The sequence below is a fragment of the Buteo buteo genome, chromosome 22 (assembly GCF_964188355.1).
Source record: "Buteo buteo chromosome 22, bButBut1.hap1.1, whole genome shotgun sequence".
In the NCBI taxonomy this organism is placed as follows: Eukaryota; Metazoa; Chordata; class Aves; order Accipitriformes; family Accipitridae; genus Buteo; species Buteo buteo.
The window spans coordinates 4,035,273-4,056,553 of record NC_134192.1 but is presented as its reverse complement, the minus strand read 5'-3'; the positions used below and the strand labels follow the sequence as shown (position 1 = coordinate 4,056,553).

At 41.3% G+C, this 21,281-nt stretch overlaps 1 protein-coding gene across 5 annotated transcripts in view; it reads left to right on the top strand.

Annotated features, from left to right (window-relative positions):
- The window catches only part of PAK3 (p21 (RAC1) activated kinase 3), an 80,911-nt gene that overhangs the window by 37,933 nt on the left and 21,697 nt on the right, over positions 1–21,281 (top strand). For 3 of the 5 annotated variants that reach the window (XM_075053898.1, XM_075053894.1, XM_075053896.1), the window contains exons 2-7: positions 5,090–5,286; positions 11,690–11,790; positions 15,395–15,439; positions 16,575–16,728; positions 18,458–18,495; positions 21,006–21,137. In XM_075053898.1, the coding sequence (XP_074909999.1) occupies positions 5,112–5,286; positions 11,690–11,790; positions 15,395–15,439; positions 16,575–16,728; positions 18,458–18,495; positions 21,006–21,137 (645 nt within the window). In that variant the 5' untranslated portion in view covers positions 5,090–5,111. The remainder of the gene's footprint in view (positions 1–5,089; positions 5,287–11,689; positions 11,791–15,394; positions 15,440–16,574; positions 16,729–18,457; positions 18,496–21,005; positions 21,138–21,281) is intronic. The other 2 variants (XM_075053899.1, XM_075053897.1) reach the window with 1 other exon arrangement.

The window sequence follows — 21,281 nt, the reverse complement described above, 5'->3', positions numbered from 1 at the left end:
CAGAAGCTGGGCACAGTGTTTCACAGGTCTGCGTTCCAGGTTTACCAGGATCTCCTCTCCGCTGCAGAATGTGGAATATTAGCTCAGAGATCCTGGGACTGCTGCCTCCCCTTCAGTCGGGGTCCTGTGGATTTTGCGGTCCTTTGGGCATGGAGTATGTTACTTCAGCCTTGTTCTCCTGGAATTTGCAGTTCTGATACAGGTGGGAATTGGAGGGGGTTTTTGTCTTGTTGAAGGGTTTGCTTTCAGTAGCTTCTCTGGGAGAAGGTCTTTGCTGGATTATGTGCTTCTTGGAAGTACTGCATAGAAACTTAGTCAATGTGAAGTCAGAGACTTGGGAGTTCATCTTGCACCTAAGAAGTGGAAGTTTTGTGACATTTCTCTCCAAGGAAGAATGCAATCATCAATACCTTGCATGTCGAGTTGAGACAGCGTTACAGGGAGCAAGGTTGCCTGGGAGCCTGCCAGGAGGAGTAGCGAAAACTCATGAAACCAACGTGTGTTTTGAGTGGAGAGACTTGTGTCTGTATGAACAAGAGGTGTATGAAGGGGATGAGGTAGCAGAGATTATTTCTGGGAGGCAGGAAATGCTGCTGCTGCAACACTTAAGGATTCTTGATAAGGCAGTAGTTTTCATTTCTGGGCATGGAAAAAGGGTACAAACCTCAACTTATAATCAGGAGGCTGAATGCACTGTTTTGCCAAGAGTTTCCTAAGAGTGCTTCGTTGCGTGCTTGCTGGTTTGTCAGGTGATGAGAGCGGTGAATGCATTTTGTTTTGAAAGGTAATCTCCAAAGAATGAAATTCTCAGTGAACCTCACATTTGTAAGAAATCAAGATAATTAGCATTTAGAATAGAACAGAATATTTTAGTTGGAAGGGACCTACAACAATCATCTAGTCCAACTGCCTGACTACTCCAGGACTGACCAAAAGTTAATGCATGTTTTTAAGGGTATTGTCCAAATGCCTCTTAAACACTGACAGGTTTGGGGCATTGACCACTTCTCTAGGAGGCCTGTTCAGTGTTTGACTACCTTCTCTGTAAAGAAATGTTTCCTAATGTCCAGTCTTTTAACCTTCCAATCTTATCAGTATCGTTTTATTTAAAAAAAAACACAAACCAAACCAACAAAACCCTAAAAAAAAAAAAAAAAAAGGAAAGAAAAAGGAGAGAGAACACCAGAATTTGACTGTTTGACTGAATATGTGGACATGGCGTAATCATTTCTGATAGACAGAAGGTGGTTTTGGATGGGGTCGTCCTATGCAGAACAAGACTAGCAGGATCAAGGACTTGTTATTAGGACAGGAAAACCTGGCCTCAGGATGGAGATTAACTTGGGCTATCATGCTGTTGACACTTCTCTGCAATGTAAACCTGAGAAGTTTCTGAACTGAATACGTCTTGTTGGCCCTCCATTCTTTACAGGTTTTCTCTAAGTTAAGGTTGGAGCAAGTAAGTACAAAACACTTAAAATCTGAAATCTCATGTGATAGTGAATGTTCTTTTGTCATGATGCAGTGGTACATGGAAATTCTCAAAATTAGAATGAATGGAAGAGCAGATAGGCTCTGATCAGGAAAACCATAAATTATAAGTCTCTTGGTGTGTATTGCCTTGTGGTTTGCTTTAGTTTTCATTTAGACCAGCTTTAGAAAGTTAATATCATCCGTTAAACATTTTAGGCTATCTTCCCCCCTCTTTTTTTTTTCCTCTGGTTTAGAAGTGAATAAAAGGGCTTTGTACAGTTCTTGAAACTGAGCCTGAAACAGCTCTGAACAAAATATAGTGTTCCTTTCAAAATCTTGGAAATAATTACATCATAGGCAAATTGGGCCAGAAACCGTTAATAGTATTCTTTGTGGAATGAAATCCCATGGGAGGACCTATTTCAGCAAACTGGCATTGTTTACAAATAGATACAGTGACAGATACAGTTGTCCCATTCTAAGGGACAGCTGAAACTTTGTGCCCTGTAATGGACTTCACAGAGTAACCGTCTTGCTTTTGACAACAAGCTGAAAACGTGCCTTGGTGCTTCTGTGGTCAGCCTCACGCCAGTGATCACAGGGAGTGAAGGCTGTCTTTGGCACTGGAAAAGTATTTGTAGGTGGGTTAAAGTGAAAATAAAAGCCTCTGTTGCTGTAAACTCCTAGTCTGTGAGAATTGCTGGAGGGACAGCGAGCCATGTCCAGATGTCTCTGTTGGGCTTCATGAGCTGGGAACTCCCACGTGCTTCCCTGTGCAGAACTACCTGGGCATCGTGCACGTTGCCTTCACCAGGATAAGGCGCATCGCACGTGTAGTTGTCCCTATTACCTTACAGTAGTTTTCATCGCTGGCTTCCCCCCTTCCCCCCCATTACTGGAAAACCTGCATTTCAGCATAGAAATCACAAAGATTAGTAATGTTAACTGTTTGACCTAAATCTACAAAAGCATTTAGTTCTCTAGGTAAATAGGCTAGTCTGTACTTGACAGTTAGATCAGCACAAGCCCTAGCCTGGGCACAATTATAGCTATTCCTTGGTGATACAAGGCATGTTATTGCCTACATAAGTGCTTCCATAGGAGAGTGGGCCGTGTTCCTCCATCGCCAGAGCAAGTGTCCCAGTAGATCTCTACCTGGACTGCTGGGCTGTGTCGGCAGAGCGCTCGTGTGGGGACCGGGCACGTGCTGGGGACGGCGGTTTTCTGTGAAGGATGACTTCTGTGCTTTCCCAGGTGGTGTGTTCCAAATGACAAAAACATCCTTCTGTCTGACAGCTGCTTCCAATACATGACTTCATTAGTTAAGAATGCGTGATCTTTTCCACGCTTCTAGGCCTAAAGGCAAAGCTACAGGGAACAACACCTGGTCAGTGGGTGCCTGTGGTTCAGTATTACCTGTGCAGTATACAGGTGGAGGTGAGCAACTCCATGGTGTAGGGAAGGTCTAGCAGTTCACATAGGGCTTGAGCCCGTGAGTTAGACATCCTCTTTGGCCGGTGAACACCATATTGATCTACCAGCAGAGCAATTGTTTGAGCTGTCCCTAATTTGCTGCAGGCAAAATAAGCCAGAATAGCTCAGATCACTAATTTAACGCAAGCTAGCTGATGAAGTCAGCTGGGAAGGGTGCTCATACAAACTGCTCCCCTGATGGAGGTGAGCAACTGGGGTCAGTAACGTCTTTAAGTGCATGTTTGTGAATCAAGATCTCCAGGATCCCTGCTTCGTGATGTATGTACTAGGAAGAGGGCTGGGACCAGCTGTTGCTAGGGTTTTCTACTCTGTGACCCTGGGATGGGTCCCTGGGATCCCTTGGGGATCCAGGTGTTCAGGAGCCCCACTTTGTGGACTCAGGGACCAGTGCAAAACAGAAATGTGATGGTATATGTCATTTATTGTTCTTGTCACTGGGCAGATGCTTTGAATCTGAGATCTGGCATTCTGGGATCTCATGTAGACGAAATTAAACATGTAAGTCAAGTAATAAAAAAAAAAGTGATTGTTTTATGTGTGGTAATTTGAAAATGGTAACAAAGGCTAAAATGCCCATATCATTAAAAACAGTCTCGTCTATAAATGTTTCAGTTGGTCATTTAGTTTTTATGTGGAAGGTATTGTCAGTTAAGGCAATGTGGATTTGATTATCCCCTATTAATATATCAGCTGGAAATCCCGGTGAAATTCCAGCTATATCAAAATAAATGCAATTGTTGAAAACCTTAACCTTAGTTCTTAGAAAAAAACAACCAAACAACCCCAAAACCCCTCATCCATGGCAGCTTTACCTGTCCAAAGTGAGAACAGCAATGCTATTACCAGTTAAGCTTCAGGACCTCTTTGTGTAAGTGACAGTCACTATGTTTGGCTGATACCTCTGAAAAAAACCTATGATTTCCACAGCTGAAAAACGTAAGTTGCTTTAACTTTAAATTTAACAGAGTAGCTGATGACTGCAATAACTTGCGTTATCTGTGAATCAGCACAAGGAGAGATCCATAACACATGCACAGTGGTCTGCACGTGCCTTCCATAAAAGGAGCCACATTGATTTAGGGGGTTGGAAGGCAAGGTGCCTGTAGAATTGTAACCTTTAAAAATACACAGTATAGCCCACATCACATCTGATTTGTCTGAAATCATAGTCTATTTTCAGGTCTTAAACCGGTTCATTTTACCAAGCATTGCTTGTTTGTTAAACCAGCTGCTTAATCCAGACTTGAATTTGAATATTTAAGATGCACTAGAAAGATTAGGAATTTGAAAAGCCTTAGCTGCCCTGTGTTTTCCCAACTTAGTAAAGTTTTGGAACAATTTCTGGGTATTTTTTTCCTTAGATCAGTACCCCTGTTCTTAGCGGTCAACAAAAGACTGTACGTGTCCACTCCTTGCTGATGTACCATACTTGGGACTTTATGGTGCTGTTATTCACAGCTGTGCCACAAACAGCCCTATGGTAACAGACCTGTGTGGTAGCAGGACAGAAAGACTTAAATTGTTTTCAGGATATGATCATTTTCCTGCTTAGGTTTTGATTGATTTTAAAGTAAACATATGCTTGTTTTTATGTGCAAGAAAATTTGTAATTGGTACTTCTGAATGAATTTCCTTTGGGAAGATCATTGCTTTTGAAGCCCCACGCTACCAGGACTAAACACTCTCCAAACACAGCAGGGAAGGAGCAGAGATCTTAATACTTCCTATGCATATCCCCCCAACATACTCCTTGTTTCTTACATTATAAAAGTGGTTCACTACGATACCAGGTAGTTTCAGTAAATCATTTGAATTTTGCTTTGGAAGTCTGGCTTTAGAGGAAAATTTGGATCGTAAACAACTACAGAAAAAAAGTTGTAAATAAAAATTTAAAAAGCCTTTAACGGGTTAAAAAAGCTTTATTTTAAAGGTAATACAGTGATTTTTAGGAATTGGCCACTGCATTTCTTTATAGCAACTGGCAGTAACCTTATTCAGAGCAAACTTCTAATAGAGAGGCTTCCTAATTCCACCAGAAGGCTTTTCTTGCCCTCTTTCCTCCCTAGGACACCAGCCTTGGCATCCTTACTTGACAAGCATGCTTTGTGTTCTGCTTTTGCAGGAGGCTGTGAGGGCTGCTGAAGATGTCCGATAGTCTGGATATTGAAGAGAAACCTCCAGCCCCACCATTGAGAATGAACAGCAACAATCGCGATTCTTCAGCACTAAACCACAGTTCAAAACCGCTCCCCATGGCCCCTGAGGAGAAGAACAAGAAAGCCAGGCTTCGCTCCATCTTCCCAGGAGGAGGGGATAAAAGTAAAGTATCAGCAATGCGAATGAGTGGCTACATCTCTGTTTGCCTTCTGTTGGTTGTTGGTTGCTGTGTTTACTTTCTGCCACTGTTTTCTTTCTGTTTCAGTTGCAGAACATGGTAAAGTCCTTCCAAAGCCTTCTGTTCCAATTACTCTAGTAACATGTTTCAAAAGAGGAGGAGGTGTTCAGTCAGTTACTTTCTTGTCTTTGAAAAGTCAGTAAAACATGCACACATTGTGCGACTTGCCTTTTAAAAACAACTTTATAGTTAAGCTGGGGAATCCTTTCCTTTGGATTTTGCTTTGCATTTGCAGTAAAAACAGAGATGAGGTTGTGTACATTTGAAAATACATTTGCAGAAGTGAGAAAGCAATATGCCTGACACTTTGGGGGTTCTTTTTAATGCACTTACATTCTAGGAACAGGAGCAAGGCTCTTGTTGCTTTTGCAGTGAGAGTGGACGCAGGATGTCTTGGTTTAAAGCCTGCTAGGTGTGGTTACGGCAAGAGAGTCTTTTAAAAATGCAGGAAACAGCATTTCAGTTGCATTCTTTGAAATGCATTTGCAGAAAGGAGTGTGTTTTAGTGTATTTACAGAATTAAGGGAAGAGATCTTTTTTTTGTAATGCCATGGGAACTGATGGGCTGCACCCACAAGTGCTAAGGAAGCTGGCTGATGTCACTGCAAGGCCACTCTTGATTATCTTTGAAAGGTTGTGGTGACTGGGGGATGTTCCTGATGACTGTAAAAAAGCAAATGTCACTTTTGTCTTTAAGAAGGAGGAGCTGGGGAACTACGGGCCAGTCAGCCTCACCTTGGTCCCTGGGAAGCTAGTGGAGCAAATCCTCCTAGAAACCATTTCCATACAAATGAGGGATAAGAATGTGATCAGGAATAGTCAGCATGGATTTACGAAGGGGAATTCATGCTGAACCATACTGACAGCCTTCTACCATGAGACGGCAGGCTTGGTGGTGAAGGGAGAGCAGTGGGTGTTATATCTCCTTTAGTACGGTGTTCAACACAGCCTCCCATGGGATCCTCACAGACAAACTGATGAAGTACAGTCTAGATAAGTGGACAACGAGGTGGGCTGAAAACTGGCTGAAATGCTGGTCTCAAAGGGTTGTGATCAGCAGCGTGAAATCCAGCTGGATTTTGAGAGGGATTCTGCCTTCATTGTGCATCGCTCTTCCTCCAAGGGGAGCTCAGAACTATAGAACTGTGGTCGTTCCCTCAGAGCTCCAGCTCACCTGCCCCGTTCAGGAGTCCCTTCCACAGGTCGTGTGGAGCAGCTGAAGGCAGTCTGGTATTCAGAACTCCTCACAGGCAGTAGAAGGCACAGTTTCAGCCCCATTCCTCCCCTCAGTCAGCGGCAGTCTTGACGGCTCCTCTCATGTGAAGGCTGTGACTGGATGGGCCCATTCCTCAGGCAGACCTGGCCGGTTCGCTCTGCAGAGTGCTTCCCAAAACGTCCCCTTCTGGGAACAAAATTAATCTTCAATTGATTCTTTTTAAAGGCCAAAATTAAAGTCTCTCCCAGCTTGTTTAAGTCCTGGAAGGACTTGGGTCGCTTCTCCCCCTGACTGCCAGCAGGATGGTATAACCCCTCTCTGAGGGAACATTTCTTAAGTAGGAGCTGCTGTGTGGAATGCATGCAGAAACGGGGAGATCCAGAAACAACCCCTCCTGGAAATGATCAGTGACGTTAAAACCAGATGTAATTAACTGCCAGTCAGAGCAGTCTTAGGAAACATACAAGTATCGTGATTTTAAATGTGACTGTGAGGGAAAGTAAGCTAAGTTTTATAGCTTAATTTTGTTGGGTGAAATAATAAATGGAGGAAGTTTAGCTTGGCTGGCCAAGCCCCTTGAGGTGGTTTCATCTCAGGGTTGGTTTGTGGGTCAGGGTATCAGCTGGCCTCTGCGTGCTTCACAGACTCAGTGACACATTTTTTTAAAGTCCTGCTTATAAAACAGAAAGTGATTGATACAGCTGCTCTCATCTAGTGCAGTGCTTTGCAGCATCACAACTTTATATCAATAGTCCACCACTGGTATTAGTCAACAGAATGTGAAGAAAACACCGTGGCAGGGTGTTGCTGCCTGAACCTGCAGGAACTTTGTTGTCTTTCATTTGCTCACCGGACAGGAGGGGTGCGAGGATGGATTTGCTGTGGTGTGTTCTCTTCAAGGCAACGGTGTGTGCTGGGACTGCTGTGCTCGGGGACCACGAATCTTTCGCAGTCACTCCCCTGTTGGAAGTGCAGGGTTTTCAGTTAGGGTTTGAGCACTTCTGTGTTTAAAACCTTGTTTTGGCAAGCCGCTGATGGCTCTGTGGGGCCCCTCTGTGCTTCTACAGTGGAAAGAAGCCCCTTAGGCATTAGTGTCCTGCTCCTTCCCATAGCACCTGACCTCCTTATGTTCCTTGGTATAGTTCCTCTCGCCCCTGTCTCTGGGGTAAGGTGCCCGGTTTCCTGGGGTCAGCAAGCCAAGGCAGACAACTGAAATACGTTTCTGGTGTTACATGGGCAATCTGTGTGGAACCAGGAGCTGAACCTGTTCCCCCATAGCCCGTGCTGAAGCTGTGAAGTCAGCCTTCCTTCCTTGGGGGTCGTGATGGTGATGGGAGCCACAGTGGAGTTCATAGCATGAGTGTTTCCTTTCAGCAGAGTGCTGTTACCTCAGGAGAACTGAGAGCAGAAAGAAATGACTTGCGTTCTTCCAGTTGTTTGATACAGCCGTGTTTGTCTTTCATTAAACCACCTGTAATTGCTGTGCTATGAAATAAATGAATACTGTGTGTGAACTGCTGGCTCTATGAAGGTGCTGTAGAGCATTCAACCTAAAGAAATGAGGGGAGCAGGCCCACCACAGCTCAGATGCCCCTTTCAGCTGAAGAGGTACGTCTGCGTTAAGATTACTGGTTGAATAATATCACTTCCATTGAAGCTGCTTTGCACTTAGCTGCAGACAGGAGCAGAGTCTGACCTTTAGTCATCTGGTTGCCTCCTGTACAGAAAAACAAGAAAAGAGGGAATGAGAAACACCCAGTGGAGTTAAGATTAATGGAGGAGAAAGAAAAGGACAAGGCTGCTGGGGTAGGACAGGAGGAGGGGAGCAGGAAGGAGGATGGGAGGACAGCATGAGTGACAGGGGAAGGGAGAGGGGATGGAGGAAAGAACAGAATGAGATAAAGAGGAGGGGAGCAAACAGGAGGGCATTAAGCGTGAGGTCAAACCCTTCCTCACTCTCTGGAGAAAAGCTGCAGCTTAGCTGAGTCACATTTTTCTCCCAAACAACTGCTCTTTTAACATAATAATGGTGAGGATGATGCAGACTGTGAAAGACAGAACACTCTTTCCTTGTTCTCTTTTAATCTGTGATAGTCACTGAGGTGGTGTGGGTGGCCCTCATCGCTAACCGCTGTGCATCAGGAGTGTATTGTGAAGGGCATTTATAAGAAAATAAAATAGGAATGTCCAATATAAACCCCTTGAATCCAGTTAGTCATTGCTTTAAAGAAGTCATGCCTTTTTGTATCATTTTGCCAGCTTATGTAAAATAGAAATAATTTGAGTTGCAGGGCACAGAATGTCAAAATTTTTAGACTGGAGAGGTGTGAGGGTGTTGCAAGGAGATGTTTAATTCCATATTTATTGTTTATCAGCATTTGGACCATAGGTGTTATATCCACAGTCTTGTAGGCAGACGTCCATGAAGCAGATGAGCCAAATCTTGGCGAATGAGCTGGAACGCTTGTCCCCTGGCAGGAGAGGCCTAGAATGGACAAATGCTGCTTTTGATGGAACATTTTCTGTAATGCCTTATTTCGCTTCTATGTCTGACTTTTGCTTTGAACTGAATTTGATGATCCTTTAAATCTAGTTTTCACTGCATTTGCTTGCAAATGATGAGGTAGGAGAAGCCAGTTTTGTTTTCTACAATAGAAAGTTATATATGCTGAACAGAGATGACATCTTGTAACTGGCAACATCTATCCTGAAAATTAAACAACATCCTCTAAGAGATAAAAGAAGGGCAAAAGCCTTTGCATTTGTATTTGATATATTGCTGCCAACTTCACTGAATGCTAAGTGAAAATAAATCATCAGTTCACATTGTGTAGGGGTGTACGATACAGACAAAAGGTAACAGTTAATTATTTAATGAGGATAAATGAAACAATGCAGAGAAAGTATTAGAAACATCCAAAATAGTCTAGACTATAATTATGAAGAGCAGAGCATCTTCCAACTAAAGGAGGCTGTAAGGTAGAATAAGAAAGATGTGCAAAGAGAGGCCTCATGGAGCTACTGTCTATAAGCAAAGACAGACCCAGGCTGGGAGGGGTGCTGATACATAGTGAGTTCAGCCTTTGGATGAGACCTGTAGGTAAACTTCGGAAGCTGGCAAAAATAATACCAAAACACTGAAGGAAAATGTTAATTAAAACTTCATGAGCATAGTAGTGCTTTATGTTAGAAGGCTGATGTGCCAGAAAATAGTTTTAGCAAAGCTCCATCCTGGTTGATATTGGTAGAAGGGGACACTTGCTTGTGAAATAAGACACACACAAAAGTGTCTTCATCCTGCTGTTTTTGATGTTGCATAGCATGGCTGTCACTGGCGCTGCACTGAGAGAATATGGAAGGCAAAGACAGGACCTGAACAACTGCTCCTTTCTCTCCTGCTGATGTGTAACTATGGCATGTGTATTCATTTTCATATTATCATTAATAAATGGTGATACACTGGCCTTTAGAGATCCTGATATAGAGTCCCATTGTGATAGGCACAGTATAAGCCTCTTGTATATCTCTGGGTTTCTCACAACTGTTAGCATGAAGTCATGTCATATCAGATCTATAGAGCAAGCCTGCTCAGGACCACGATGAGGGTGTGTAAACCAGACACAGATTAAACTGGTAAGAGGGGCAGCAGAGGAAAGGTGGGATCCTGGGGTACAGAGTGCTTTCTTTAAAGATGTGAGATGATGGGACTTTTTTGCATTCTACATGAGCACTTTACATGTGTCTTATTTCATGAGTTTGTGTTAATAACTCTCACATACTGCAAGTGGGCGCTGTAATATTTGTTCTGTTCCAATCATTAGCATGTAATTTTTCTGCTGAAATGACAAATTTATTTGGTAGAATGGCAGTTCCCCTCTCGGCTGTTACAGATATACCACTGGCACTAAAGAAGATCCTGCAGATAGCTCTGTATTGTATTATTCAACCATGTGGTAGTTAGTCTTGGAGCACGCTGGTTCTCCAGGGAAGCCAAATATTTCAGGTACCTGCCAGCAGGATAGATGTTTGAACGTGGGTTTGTGCAATGTTTATTTGGGCGTTTGGGAGTTGTCCAGAACTGGCATTATTGTCACTATTTTTCAGAGAAATCTCTGTTGAACATGGATTCTTGATGCATCAGAATGAACGCAGCTTCTCTCAGCCTTTATTCCACTCATTCTTTTTCAGGGTCAATAAAACTGGGCTGAAGTGAGATTTGTCAATAGTAAAAAGCACAGGAGATGGATGACCACAAGGCATGTTAATTTCTAAAGGTGTTAAAATAGGAGGAAGATGAGAAACACATGCAGATTGACTGACTTTCAAGTTTATCTCCTTCAATAAGATACTCCACGCTCGGTGAATACTCGTGGAGTGATTTAAAAACAAGGAATTCCTGGAGACTAATAAAGCCTGGGTTTTATCGTTATGTCTTAGTTAATTGAGAGCTCAAACAAAGCTTTTCCAATAGCATTTATAGGATCTTGTTGCTGTGCAGATTCTGTGGTTTCTAATACAGAGCTGCTGCTTCAGCCTTTTACTCAGAGAGGAGGCAGGAGCAGGATCTTGGTCTTCTCCTGAGCTGCCTGTTTTCATAGAACTTGAAGGAACCTGGTTATCTTAAGAAACCTCTCCTCTGATTTGGCTGAGTTTGACAACAGGTTCAAAGCGTGTTGGAGAAAAGACATACATGCAAACAGGCACGGACATGCATGTCCTGGGTGCTTTACTTCTGCAGGAACCGACAGAGCAAAGTCAAACAGGAGTTAGTTGCTAGACATGAGAACTTGAGGAAAAAAAGAACAATATGATAATAGAAATCATACTCGTTAGAGGTAGCCTAAGAAGGCTACTTCATGAACAGCTTGCTTTGGCAGCTGTGACACTGACTGGAAGAAAAACAAAATGAAATAAGACCTTCTAGACCTTCCCAAACAGGAGTTGCCAGTTAGGCTGGTGGTGTATTAGCTTGGGTCTATTTGTCAAGTAAGATGGATGTTAATTGATTTGTTTTCCACTTTTAAACTACTATTTTGAGCACACCTGATTGTGAAAAATTTTGAATGAAAAGCTGTGCAGAAAATAAGTGCGTGTTAACGTTTTGCCTCTAGCCAACAAGAAGAAAGAGAAAGAACGTCCTGAGATCTCTCTTCCTTCAGACTTTGAACACACCATTCATGTGGGATTTGATGCCGTCACTGGAGAATTCACAGTAAGTAACTGCTGTATTGTGTGCTTACCAGAGCTTCTAGTTTCTTGATGGTAAAATAACCTCCTGTTGCCAGAAACGTCAGATGACAGCAGCCAGGCTGTGAAGAAAGAGACTTTTATTTGTTGGGCTTAAGATCTGGAGTGTTTTACTTCTGATTCAGGCTGCTTTTTTTTTCTCCAAGGATTGTCAGCAGAGTGTCTGTGGAAAATGAAAACTAGGAAGAACGTAGGTGTGTGCTTTTATCAGTCCCACAAGCTGCTACAGGGGTTGGTTATTCAGTGTCTTTGGAAAAGCATAAAAAAACCTACACACATGTGAACAGCGTATGTTGTGCTGTAGACAGTCAGCCCCAAAGCGTAAAGTCCAGCTGCTCTGCAGACAGCCCTTGGAGACGCCCAGAAAGTGGCAGCGTTGTGGAAGTCCATTCGTTTTAATTTAATATCCTTCAAAATATGTCCATAGACTAGGTGATCAGACATGTTTCTAGCCTTTATGTATTAATAAAATAGCAGTCAGCTTTTTCTACTTACATCACGACAAAGTGTATGAAGTGTTGGGAAAAGTGAGTCTGATAGAAGCTCCTTGAAGTGTGCAGGGGGCTTCAAAGTATTTTCTCTCAGACTACTGGTTAGGTGCTGAAACCATTAATCCTTTAAAGCTAAGGTGGCAGTAAGCTTACATTTGGTTGAGCTGTGGAGGTGAGAGGAAACATTAGCAACTCTCTGTACCATCAGTAGTACCCTGTGAGCTAAGTGGTCAGACTGTGTTATCACCATGCGTCAAATTGTAAAGTGTGGTAGTGCTGACTGGCTGCATACACCAAACAGGATGGGACAAATCATTTGCCTGGACAAAGGATGATTAATTTTCAGAATTTGAGCCCTAAATGTGATTTCTTCATCTTTTTTTTACTTTGATTGCTACTTTTGCTTCTCAAAAACATTTCAGAAAGCTGGAAACTTTCTGTATGCTACAGTAGCAGTAGCAATAGTAATAATAATAGAAGAAAAAAAGACACATTTAATGACAGCATGTCTTCAAAGGAGTAGTGAAATTGAATTATCCTTAGTAATTAGGAAATACAGCTACATTTAAAATATGTGGACTGGTTAATTAGCCTTTTTAAAATAGATGTCACTTATAAAATCTTACTTCAAAATTTATTCTGTGCCAAACCCTAGGGCTTGATTAAATGCTCATGTAAAAAGCCCAGATGTGGTCATTTTTGATCAGAAACTTAGCATAAAGCCTTTAAGATTGTGTTTTCCTTGCTATCTATCCTGGATTTCCTCTTTTTTTCCTCTGTCTCTCCCTGTAACCATTTTATTGTCAGGTTAATCTTCAGTGCCATTCTCTTTATCTTGGTATCATATTATATATTCTGTTACTTTCTGCTTTTATTTTCTCCCTTTTGTGTTTGCATCCTTTCTTCCTGCCTATCTTTTCTTTTCTTCCTTCCTTCCTTCCTTCCTCGTTTCACTGCTTTCCCCACTGGATGTTCAGCTGTTCTTATTCTATATTTGTTCTTCCTTTCAGCCTTCTGCCTTTATTTCTACCCTGTGCTTCAGACTTTTTTCTTCTGGCTCTATGCAAACATGATGGGTCACAATCGTATTCTCTCATAGACTGACTGGTGGTGAGGATCCCAGTTAGTTTCACGTCCCTGCCAGCTGGGACAAAAAGGAGGGATGTTGAGGTTGACACACTTCAGTTCTAAGCACAAGCACTCTGTACCAGTACTTCAGAGATCATGTTTTGGATCAGTTTGAATGTTATTATTATCATCCAGTGTGTCAAAACAGTCTCTAGCATCAGAGATTTTTGAGATTATTTTTTTTTTATGCCAGATGCCACCAGCACAGGTCCTGGCCTTTTATAGAAGAAAGTGATTGTACATGGCTAAACATGTCCAGCTTCATTGCTGTAGCTCAATTTCTTTTTATTATATTTTTCCCTTTCAAAACAGTGGACATTAGATGGCTGCTGTTTCATAATTACATAATATTTCTACAATAATACTTGTTCCTAAAGCACCGAAGTGCAGTGCTGCAGTTTGAGAAGGCTGTAACCTATTCAAAACAAACCCAAGGGACAGGTGACTTCCCTCGTGCAGCTTGCCAGCACAGGACTTAACGCTGCAGTCCTTAGTGGAGTAAAGTGTCAGTCAAAGCACCATTAAGAACTAGCTATCAGCTCCCAATTAATCCCAGATGCAAGCATTAAGTTACACATTACATTAGGCATGTTTGATTTGTCCCAACCTGGATACAACCTGTGTATCAGCTGGGTGGTCATGTGGTAAGTATGTCCTGCTGAAGGGACTGCCACCAGCCATATCATGTAAAAATACTCCCACTGTCTAGTGATCACACTGTCTGTCTCTTTCAAAAGTTTGGAAGTGCCATGGGAATGTCCAATAAATGTGCAAATATATGGGGTTTTTTGTTTTGAATTATTACAGTTGTCATGCCAACAGTGTCTGCTCTACTGGTTATGTGCAATGCATTGGGCCATTTTCTGACGCCTAACAGTCACCCCCCAGCTGCATTACCTGATTGCTGTTAGTTGCATCTCAAATCAAAGTTGCATGGGCTCCTGAGTTTCGGCTTTCAGGCTTGAGCACCAAGCTGTGTTGTTGCTCATGAACGTATGTTATATCTCCATTTCACTGTGCTTGGAGCAACCACATTTGCTGAGAAGTAGGGCTTTTAAAGCTCAAAATAAAATTGGTCGGAAACTGTTGGGCGGGAGCATGCTGCTAGAGCTTTATGTTGATTTATTTTGAAGAAACAGTTGCATTTTCTGAATGGAGGAAGAAGTGTGGTTTGCAGGGCTTTGGGGAGTGTGTTTTGTAAGGCATGCATTTTTGAAACAGTTTCCTGATCCCCAATCTAGAATAAAATGTGGTCACCCACCAAACTTTTAAAGTTTCAAGATTATGACATTAGCAAGTGGGAGAAAGTTGTGGCTACAGATCCAAAGAAGTTGCACGTTATTAATCTAATCAAGCATTTCTTTAGAATTGTCCTCATTTTCAGTCTGACACACATAGATTATTTGCGTTACAACAATACACAACCTCCCAGTGTGAAATCTGAGCTTGACCAGCTGCTTTCTCCACTGCACTTTGTTGACTCACACACTGGCCAATTGTGATCTTGGGGCTGGAGAACCATTGCAAAAAACTTGTGTAGAGCCATTCAAAAATGCTAACCTGGCTTTCAAAACCAGATAAACAGCAAAAGCCCAGTCCTTTCTCTATTATTTTTATTTTTTTAACTAAAAAAAGAGATTGCAGGTAATTTTTCCAGTCACTTGACGTTAATCCTCAGTAATGTATTTTTGAGGGAGAGAAGAACTGGTTTAAAAAAGAGAGGAGGGGGAATGATGCTTCCAAACTTTGGAACAGTTGTGATTTTTCTGTTTTCCTAAGCCTCCCTTCCTGTAGCCTGTCCACCACCTAATCTATTTGGTATCTACCTTGTAACTCCCATTTTAGATGGGACTTCCCCATTTTGGCCCATTGGTTTCCTCCTACCACCTTCTAAGTTGTCCCACATTCTGTTTTAACTTTCTTTTCTTTCTTTATTTACGTCCATTACAGCCAGATCTCTATGGCTCACAGATGTGCACAGGGAAGCTCCCAGAGGTGCGTCACAGGCCCAAAAGAATCTTGCATCAAAATGCTTCTTTGAGATGTCATAGCACTGCAGCAGCAGGTTGATGTGTGTGCAGTAGATTTGTTGCTTGGCTTATCCCACTTTTTTTTTCATTAATCCTAAACTTTGGAGGCCCATGTCACACATTGTTTTGTGGAGAACTTCTTAGGAAGAAGCTATATTAAAGTGTTTACCTAGGTTGGGGTGGCACCAAGGCTGAGTTTAAATGTACTTCAGGTGTAGTTTTTCATTCAGTAAGCCCTACAATTCGCTGGTAGATGTTGGCTGTGCAGCAAATGGGGAAAATTACAGGCTTTCAAATTTAGGAAATTATACTGGATATTTAAAGCAATTTTTCATCGATATAATTTCAATACAGAGCTATGGCTTTCAGCAATTGGATCAATTTTCAAATGCCACCCTCATTCGTAAGCTGTCCGAGAATTCATGTAAGGCTTTGGCACTCTCAGCCTTTTGTCTGAGTCCCTGGTTTCTGTATATTTACAGTAGAGAACCTACAGAGCTACAGGAGCTCGAAAAAGAGACATCATTAGCAGTAGTGGTACAACTCAGTGTTATGATTTTGAGAATTTAAATGCATGTTCTTAACCCCGCAGTGTTCCCTGGTATGCTGAAAATTTATTGTATCAGGGTGGGGTTTACCTTTTAATCAGACAGCAGTGATCGTTTCAGCAAAATGTGTTTGCGTTATTGAGCATTAAAAATCCAGTGTAAAGCTCCTAAAATACACTGTGTTGTCCACAAATATAGAATAGTCTTGTTATGTCTGCACTGAATCACCAGGAAAACAAGCTAATCCTTAAATCATTATTCCATGGAAGAGCAGAGTTGATTTAAAGATGAGTTTCATGCACTTTTTTTCCTATCACAGTCATAACTTTCTTTTCTTTTTGAAGTTGGATCCTGGTTTTAGCTCTATATTTTGATAGAGAAGAGAATGATTGCATCTAATGTATAAGCTACTAATTTTAATTGTAAGGTGTCAATCAAAATTTCTGAAAGTAATCTTACAGGTAGCATGGGATCTTGGTAAAGATCTGTGAGGCTGCGGCTGTTGGCTGTTAAATATTCTAAATCTGCATTCTTTCCACTTGGCATCTACAGGGCATTCCAGAGCAGTGGGCCAGGCTTCTACAGACCTCCAACATAACAAAACTGGAGCAGAAGAAGAACCCACAAGCTGTTCTAGATGTTCTCAAATTTTATGATTCCAAAGAAACAGTTAACAACCAGAAATATATGAGCTTTACGTCAGGAGGTAAGTCTGACATCTCACTGCGAAAAAGGGAGTGTCAGGCCCCAAAATGAGTCAGACCGACATTCAACATTCAAGTGGTCAAGAAGCAACCTTATAAATCCACTTTGTGGAATAGTCCTGGAATGAATTCTATTTCTCCTTTTGTCCCCTAAATGCCATTGAAACTGTGACTTTGTCGCTTGTTTTTAGAACTAAATAAGATTCTAGATGGAACAATCATTACCAATTTTAGTCAGAAGCATTAGTGGCCAAAGGTCATGTTTCCTTTTGTTTCTTCACATCCTTGTTTCTTCACAGTGTTCAGATTGGGGTATGGGCTATGCTTGTTTTGTGCCTTTTATGAGTTACTCTTGGATCCTTTGGGCAATAGGTTATGGACTATGAGGATTTTTTGTGATACTTTGTGATAGAGGAGAATTTTCAAGGATTTTTTTGTGTTGGCTCTAGAGAAGATTAGGTTGCTCTGCATAAATTCACAAACAAACCTAGGATGGCTGCTATTGTGATGTAAAAGGAATATTTGCACAGAGGATGAGAAGGAAATCTCTGCAGCATGGTCATTCATTCCAGGAAGATCCTCATGATTTAGGCATTACCATCCAAAAGCCTTTGTGACAGGGGTGTCATTTTTTCCCTTGGTTATGTACAGTCTGCAAAATTGTAGTGTAGCGTTGCAAAAATAAGAGAGCAAGTCTGTGCTGCAGTTTGCTTTTTTTTTTCTTTGGACATTCTTTTTTTGCTAGACAAACTCTGGCTGGTGACACATCTAGCAAGGAAGCAGAGGTTTTTACTAGGTGCAGCATATCTAGCTTTTGTATCAGTGTGTTCTTTTGCTATTCCTTAATAACTGAATTGATTTTTAAACAAAAATACCATTAAGATACCATTAGTTTGGTAAAGCTCGTGTCAACAGCTTCAGCTAATAAGGGGGTGTCTCTATCCAACAGGGTGTGGACAGCATTTGTAGTTTAACCTGCAGTGCTTCAGTTCCCTACACATGATAGTCTGTGGCAGTGGAGTCTGTAATTTCCTCAATTTGCTGGTTCAACTGATACAATTTCCAAAATGCAGACTGGGAGAGCTTTTCAGAAGTCCTTCTAAAAACTGTGCAGTTATCTCCAGAATTTACTAACACTTCTCTTCTTTTGAGGGAAAGCATCTTTTTTTCTAAATTCCATAACTAAAAGATTTGACTGTCTAACTTGACACTTAATGTTTGCTAAAATAGCAATTACTTTTGTGATGAAATGCAAAATTCAAAACAGTTAGCGTATGCTCCTGAACTCAGGAGCTGTTACTGTGCTATGTCAGAACAGAACTGCCACAGCTAAGGGGGATTTGGTGAAGCTTTTATGGGGAAACATTTTCAGCAAGCTAAAGAGAATCAATACATGCAATTTATTTTAAAAAAAAAAAAAAAAAGCTGCTTTAGCTCTTGGGTGGAACAGAAGCATTGACCGTTAAAGAACAATTTGCATTTTCTTGACCAAGTTTCTATTTATTTTATTTACTGGCAAAACAGGGCAAAAAATAGACAAAAGAAACTGTAGAAAAAGAATAATCTAGTATGTTGTCCTATTATCTTGCTTGCTATGTAAAATAACTGTTGCTACTGGAGGGATGTTGTGAAAGAAAAATCCTATCTATTTAGATTTACTTATTCTGTGGGATTCCCCACAACAGGCAGGTTTATAGCAGCATCTGGTTAATTTTGCCTTGCACATTGCAGATAAAAGCGCCCATGGATATATAGAAGCCCATCCTTCGGTGAGTGTGAAAGTAACCTTTTCCTTTCATAGCGTTTAAGAATTGTGGAGCAAGCTGTGAGCTTTGCCTTTTGTGATAGAGTGCCAGCCTTGTAGGCTGAAAGAAAGTCCATTTTAGTGTCTTTGCAGCAGCAAAAAAGGGATCACTGGCTGTTTTCTAATTTTCTGTTTAAGAACTTTTAAACAGATGAAAGTCTGGTTTTGCAGACAGAAGATTGCTTGCTGTTCTTAGCCATGGTGGAATATATAATTCACAACAATATGCAGTACTGTCTAATTAGCCCATTTTAATTTAGTTTTAACAACTTAGAATCCATTTCTATTAAATTTTATGATTTATCCTTAGTACAGCTGGATATGTAGCTGAATATAAATAAGGTTGTAATTGATATGTAACTCACTGGAACCACTGAAAGAAAGTTTTAAATAATCATCCACTCTAATTAATACTGGATTGCCATAGCAATCTCAGAGATGTAGTCATGACATCCACATTAATATTGACCAGATTTATTAGTGTTAATGTTAGTGCATTAAATAGCAAATGACTGAATGGGGATTTGGCCTTTATTTTCAAGTCTTAAGCAACTTAATTTCAGGTTTGTGATTACACAGCAGAGAATGTGTATAATGAAATGAAAATCATCTTTGAATATTCACACTTCAGATTTTCAGTTGATGCCACTTTCATTATCTTTAATAAAACACACTTTTAAAATAGCTTTTCCAGTGGGTATGGACACATTGGCAGATGCTGTGTTATTTTGTTCTAGCAGACATAGACAGTGGTGAGATAGTCAAGATGTCAGCTTTCAAAAGTTACCGACTCAGAGGATGCTGGTTGAATGTTATAGTACAGGGAAAACAACTCTCTGACAGGATCGAGCAGTCATTGGAATTACTTTAATTTCATTTCACTCCTTAATGGGAGTCTGGCATTAAATAATATGACATTGTATATGTTCTAGCTGCACAATTTAGTGCTGTCAGACCAAGCATGGAGCCCATTGGAAAAAATAGTTACAAGAATTTGACATAACAGAAATGCAATTATTCCCTTCTTTATTTTTCCCTTAATCATCTTCTATCCCCATGTAAGCAAAGTGCTAATGATGCATAGAAAGATACACACTGATCTAATGTATGACAAAGTAACATTCACCTTCCCATTAGGGCACCCCTTGCTTGAGAGAGTTGGTTGTTAAAACATCTGATGTATCATTCCCTACTTTAGCCAGATTAGTAGCCTGTTTCACCGTTTACCTTTAAATGTTGGGTAATGGAACTGAGTCTCACAGAAAATACAATATTCTGTGTGTGTTCAAGTACAGGTGACTTAAGGCAGTGATACAGTAATCTCTTCAGTAAAACACAGACGTGAAAATTAGGTCTCCCTGTTTCCTTAGGGCCGTCCCTTACTGGTATTTATACTGGACTAAATTGATGCCATTTTAAAGATAACGCAAATGAGCTGTGAATATGTAGAATAGTGCCTTTGATTTGCTTCAGTTCTCTAAGTGGCCTGCTGTAGGCAGCTTGAAAGCAGTTGGTAAGCACTTAACAAGGCACCTTTTTAGTTTTTTGTGACAATGTGATATAACCCCCTGCCTCTGAGTAGCAGCTGGGACTGGGGGGTGGTGTTCAACTCACCTAACTTTAAATATCTGCACTGTAGGCTTCAGTTTACTTGTAGACAACTGATCAGGCAGACTTCCCTTGCCTGTCCCATATTTGGAGCCTGCCTGAAGGTCGACTGCACCCTGGCAGTGGCTTTTATTCTCCGCTGCCAGTAACGGGAGCCGGGGTGAGCAGTTGGGATGGCTGCCGGGCAGCCCCGGGCAGGTCAGGCAGGATGCACCTTGCTGCAGAGGGCTGCATTCACTCTGGGTTACTGTTGCGGTAAGAAACGGGCAAACAGAGGAAAGATCAGTGTGTTAATTTATGATTAGGTAAAGAGGAGGATGGTGCTGAAAAAGGAGCTACTAAACAGGGACATTCAGCACTGTGGAAACAGGTGATATGATTACCCCACGGGTAAAATAGTAAAGAAACAAATAGCCTTTCTCTCCAAAACCAAATTCCCAGCAAGACAACGAAGGCTTTGCACTTCAAAGTGTGTTAATTAACCTAGCCAGTAGACACCTGTTAGCTTAATTAACTGTTACCATTTCTGTAGACACAATGCCAAAGCAATTAACGAGCAACTAGATGTGATTTCTAGTGATATATTCGAGCATTACATTTTGTGAAATTAGACTTTGACTAAGTATGGGAATGATTTAGTTGTTTTTAGCAAAAATGAAAAACACCAAGATGAATTAACCAAACAGCATGGTAATTTGTAACCTTTGAATTGTATTGTGCTGTGTGTAACTTAGAACTGAGGCCTGTAGGACTATTGGCATGTCTAGATTGGTTTCTGATGTTTAAGCAGACTAAAGTTGTGTGTAATTATCAAACCTCCCAAGTACCAAAATGGTGACTATCACTCATGCTACTGTCTGTCCACAGAGCACAAAAACAGCATCAGAACCCCCCCTAGCTCCCTCTGTTTCTGAAGAAGAGGATGAAGATGATGAAGAAGAGGAAGATGACAATGAACCTCCACCTGTTATTGCACCACGGCCTGAACATACAAAATCAGTAAGTCCCAGCTTTGGTTAGCACTATATTTGATGTAACTCAGAGCTGCATGTTTCTGATCAGACAGCATGTGCCATTCGTGGATGAAGGCTCTGAGGGCTGGAGTCCTGCCATGACACAGTGCTTCATCCAAGCCACTGACAC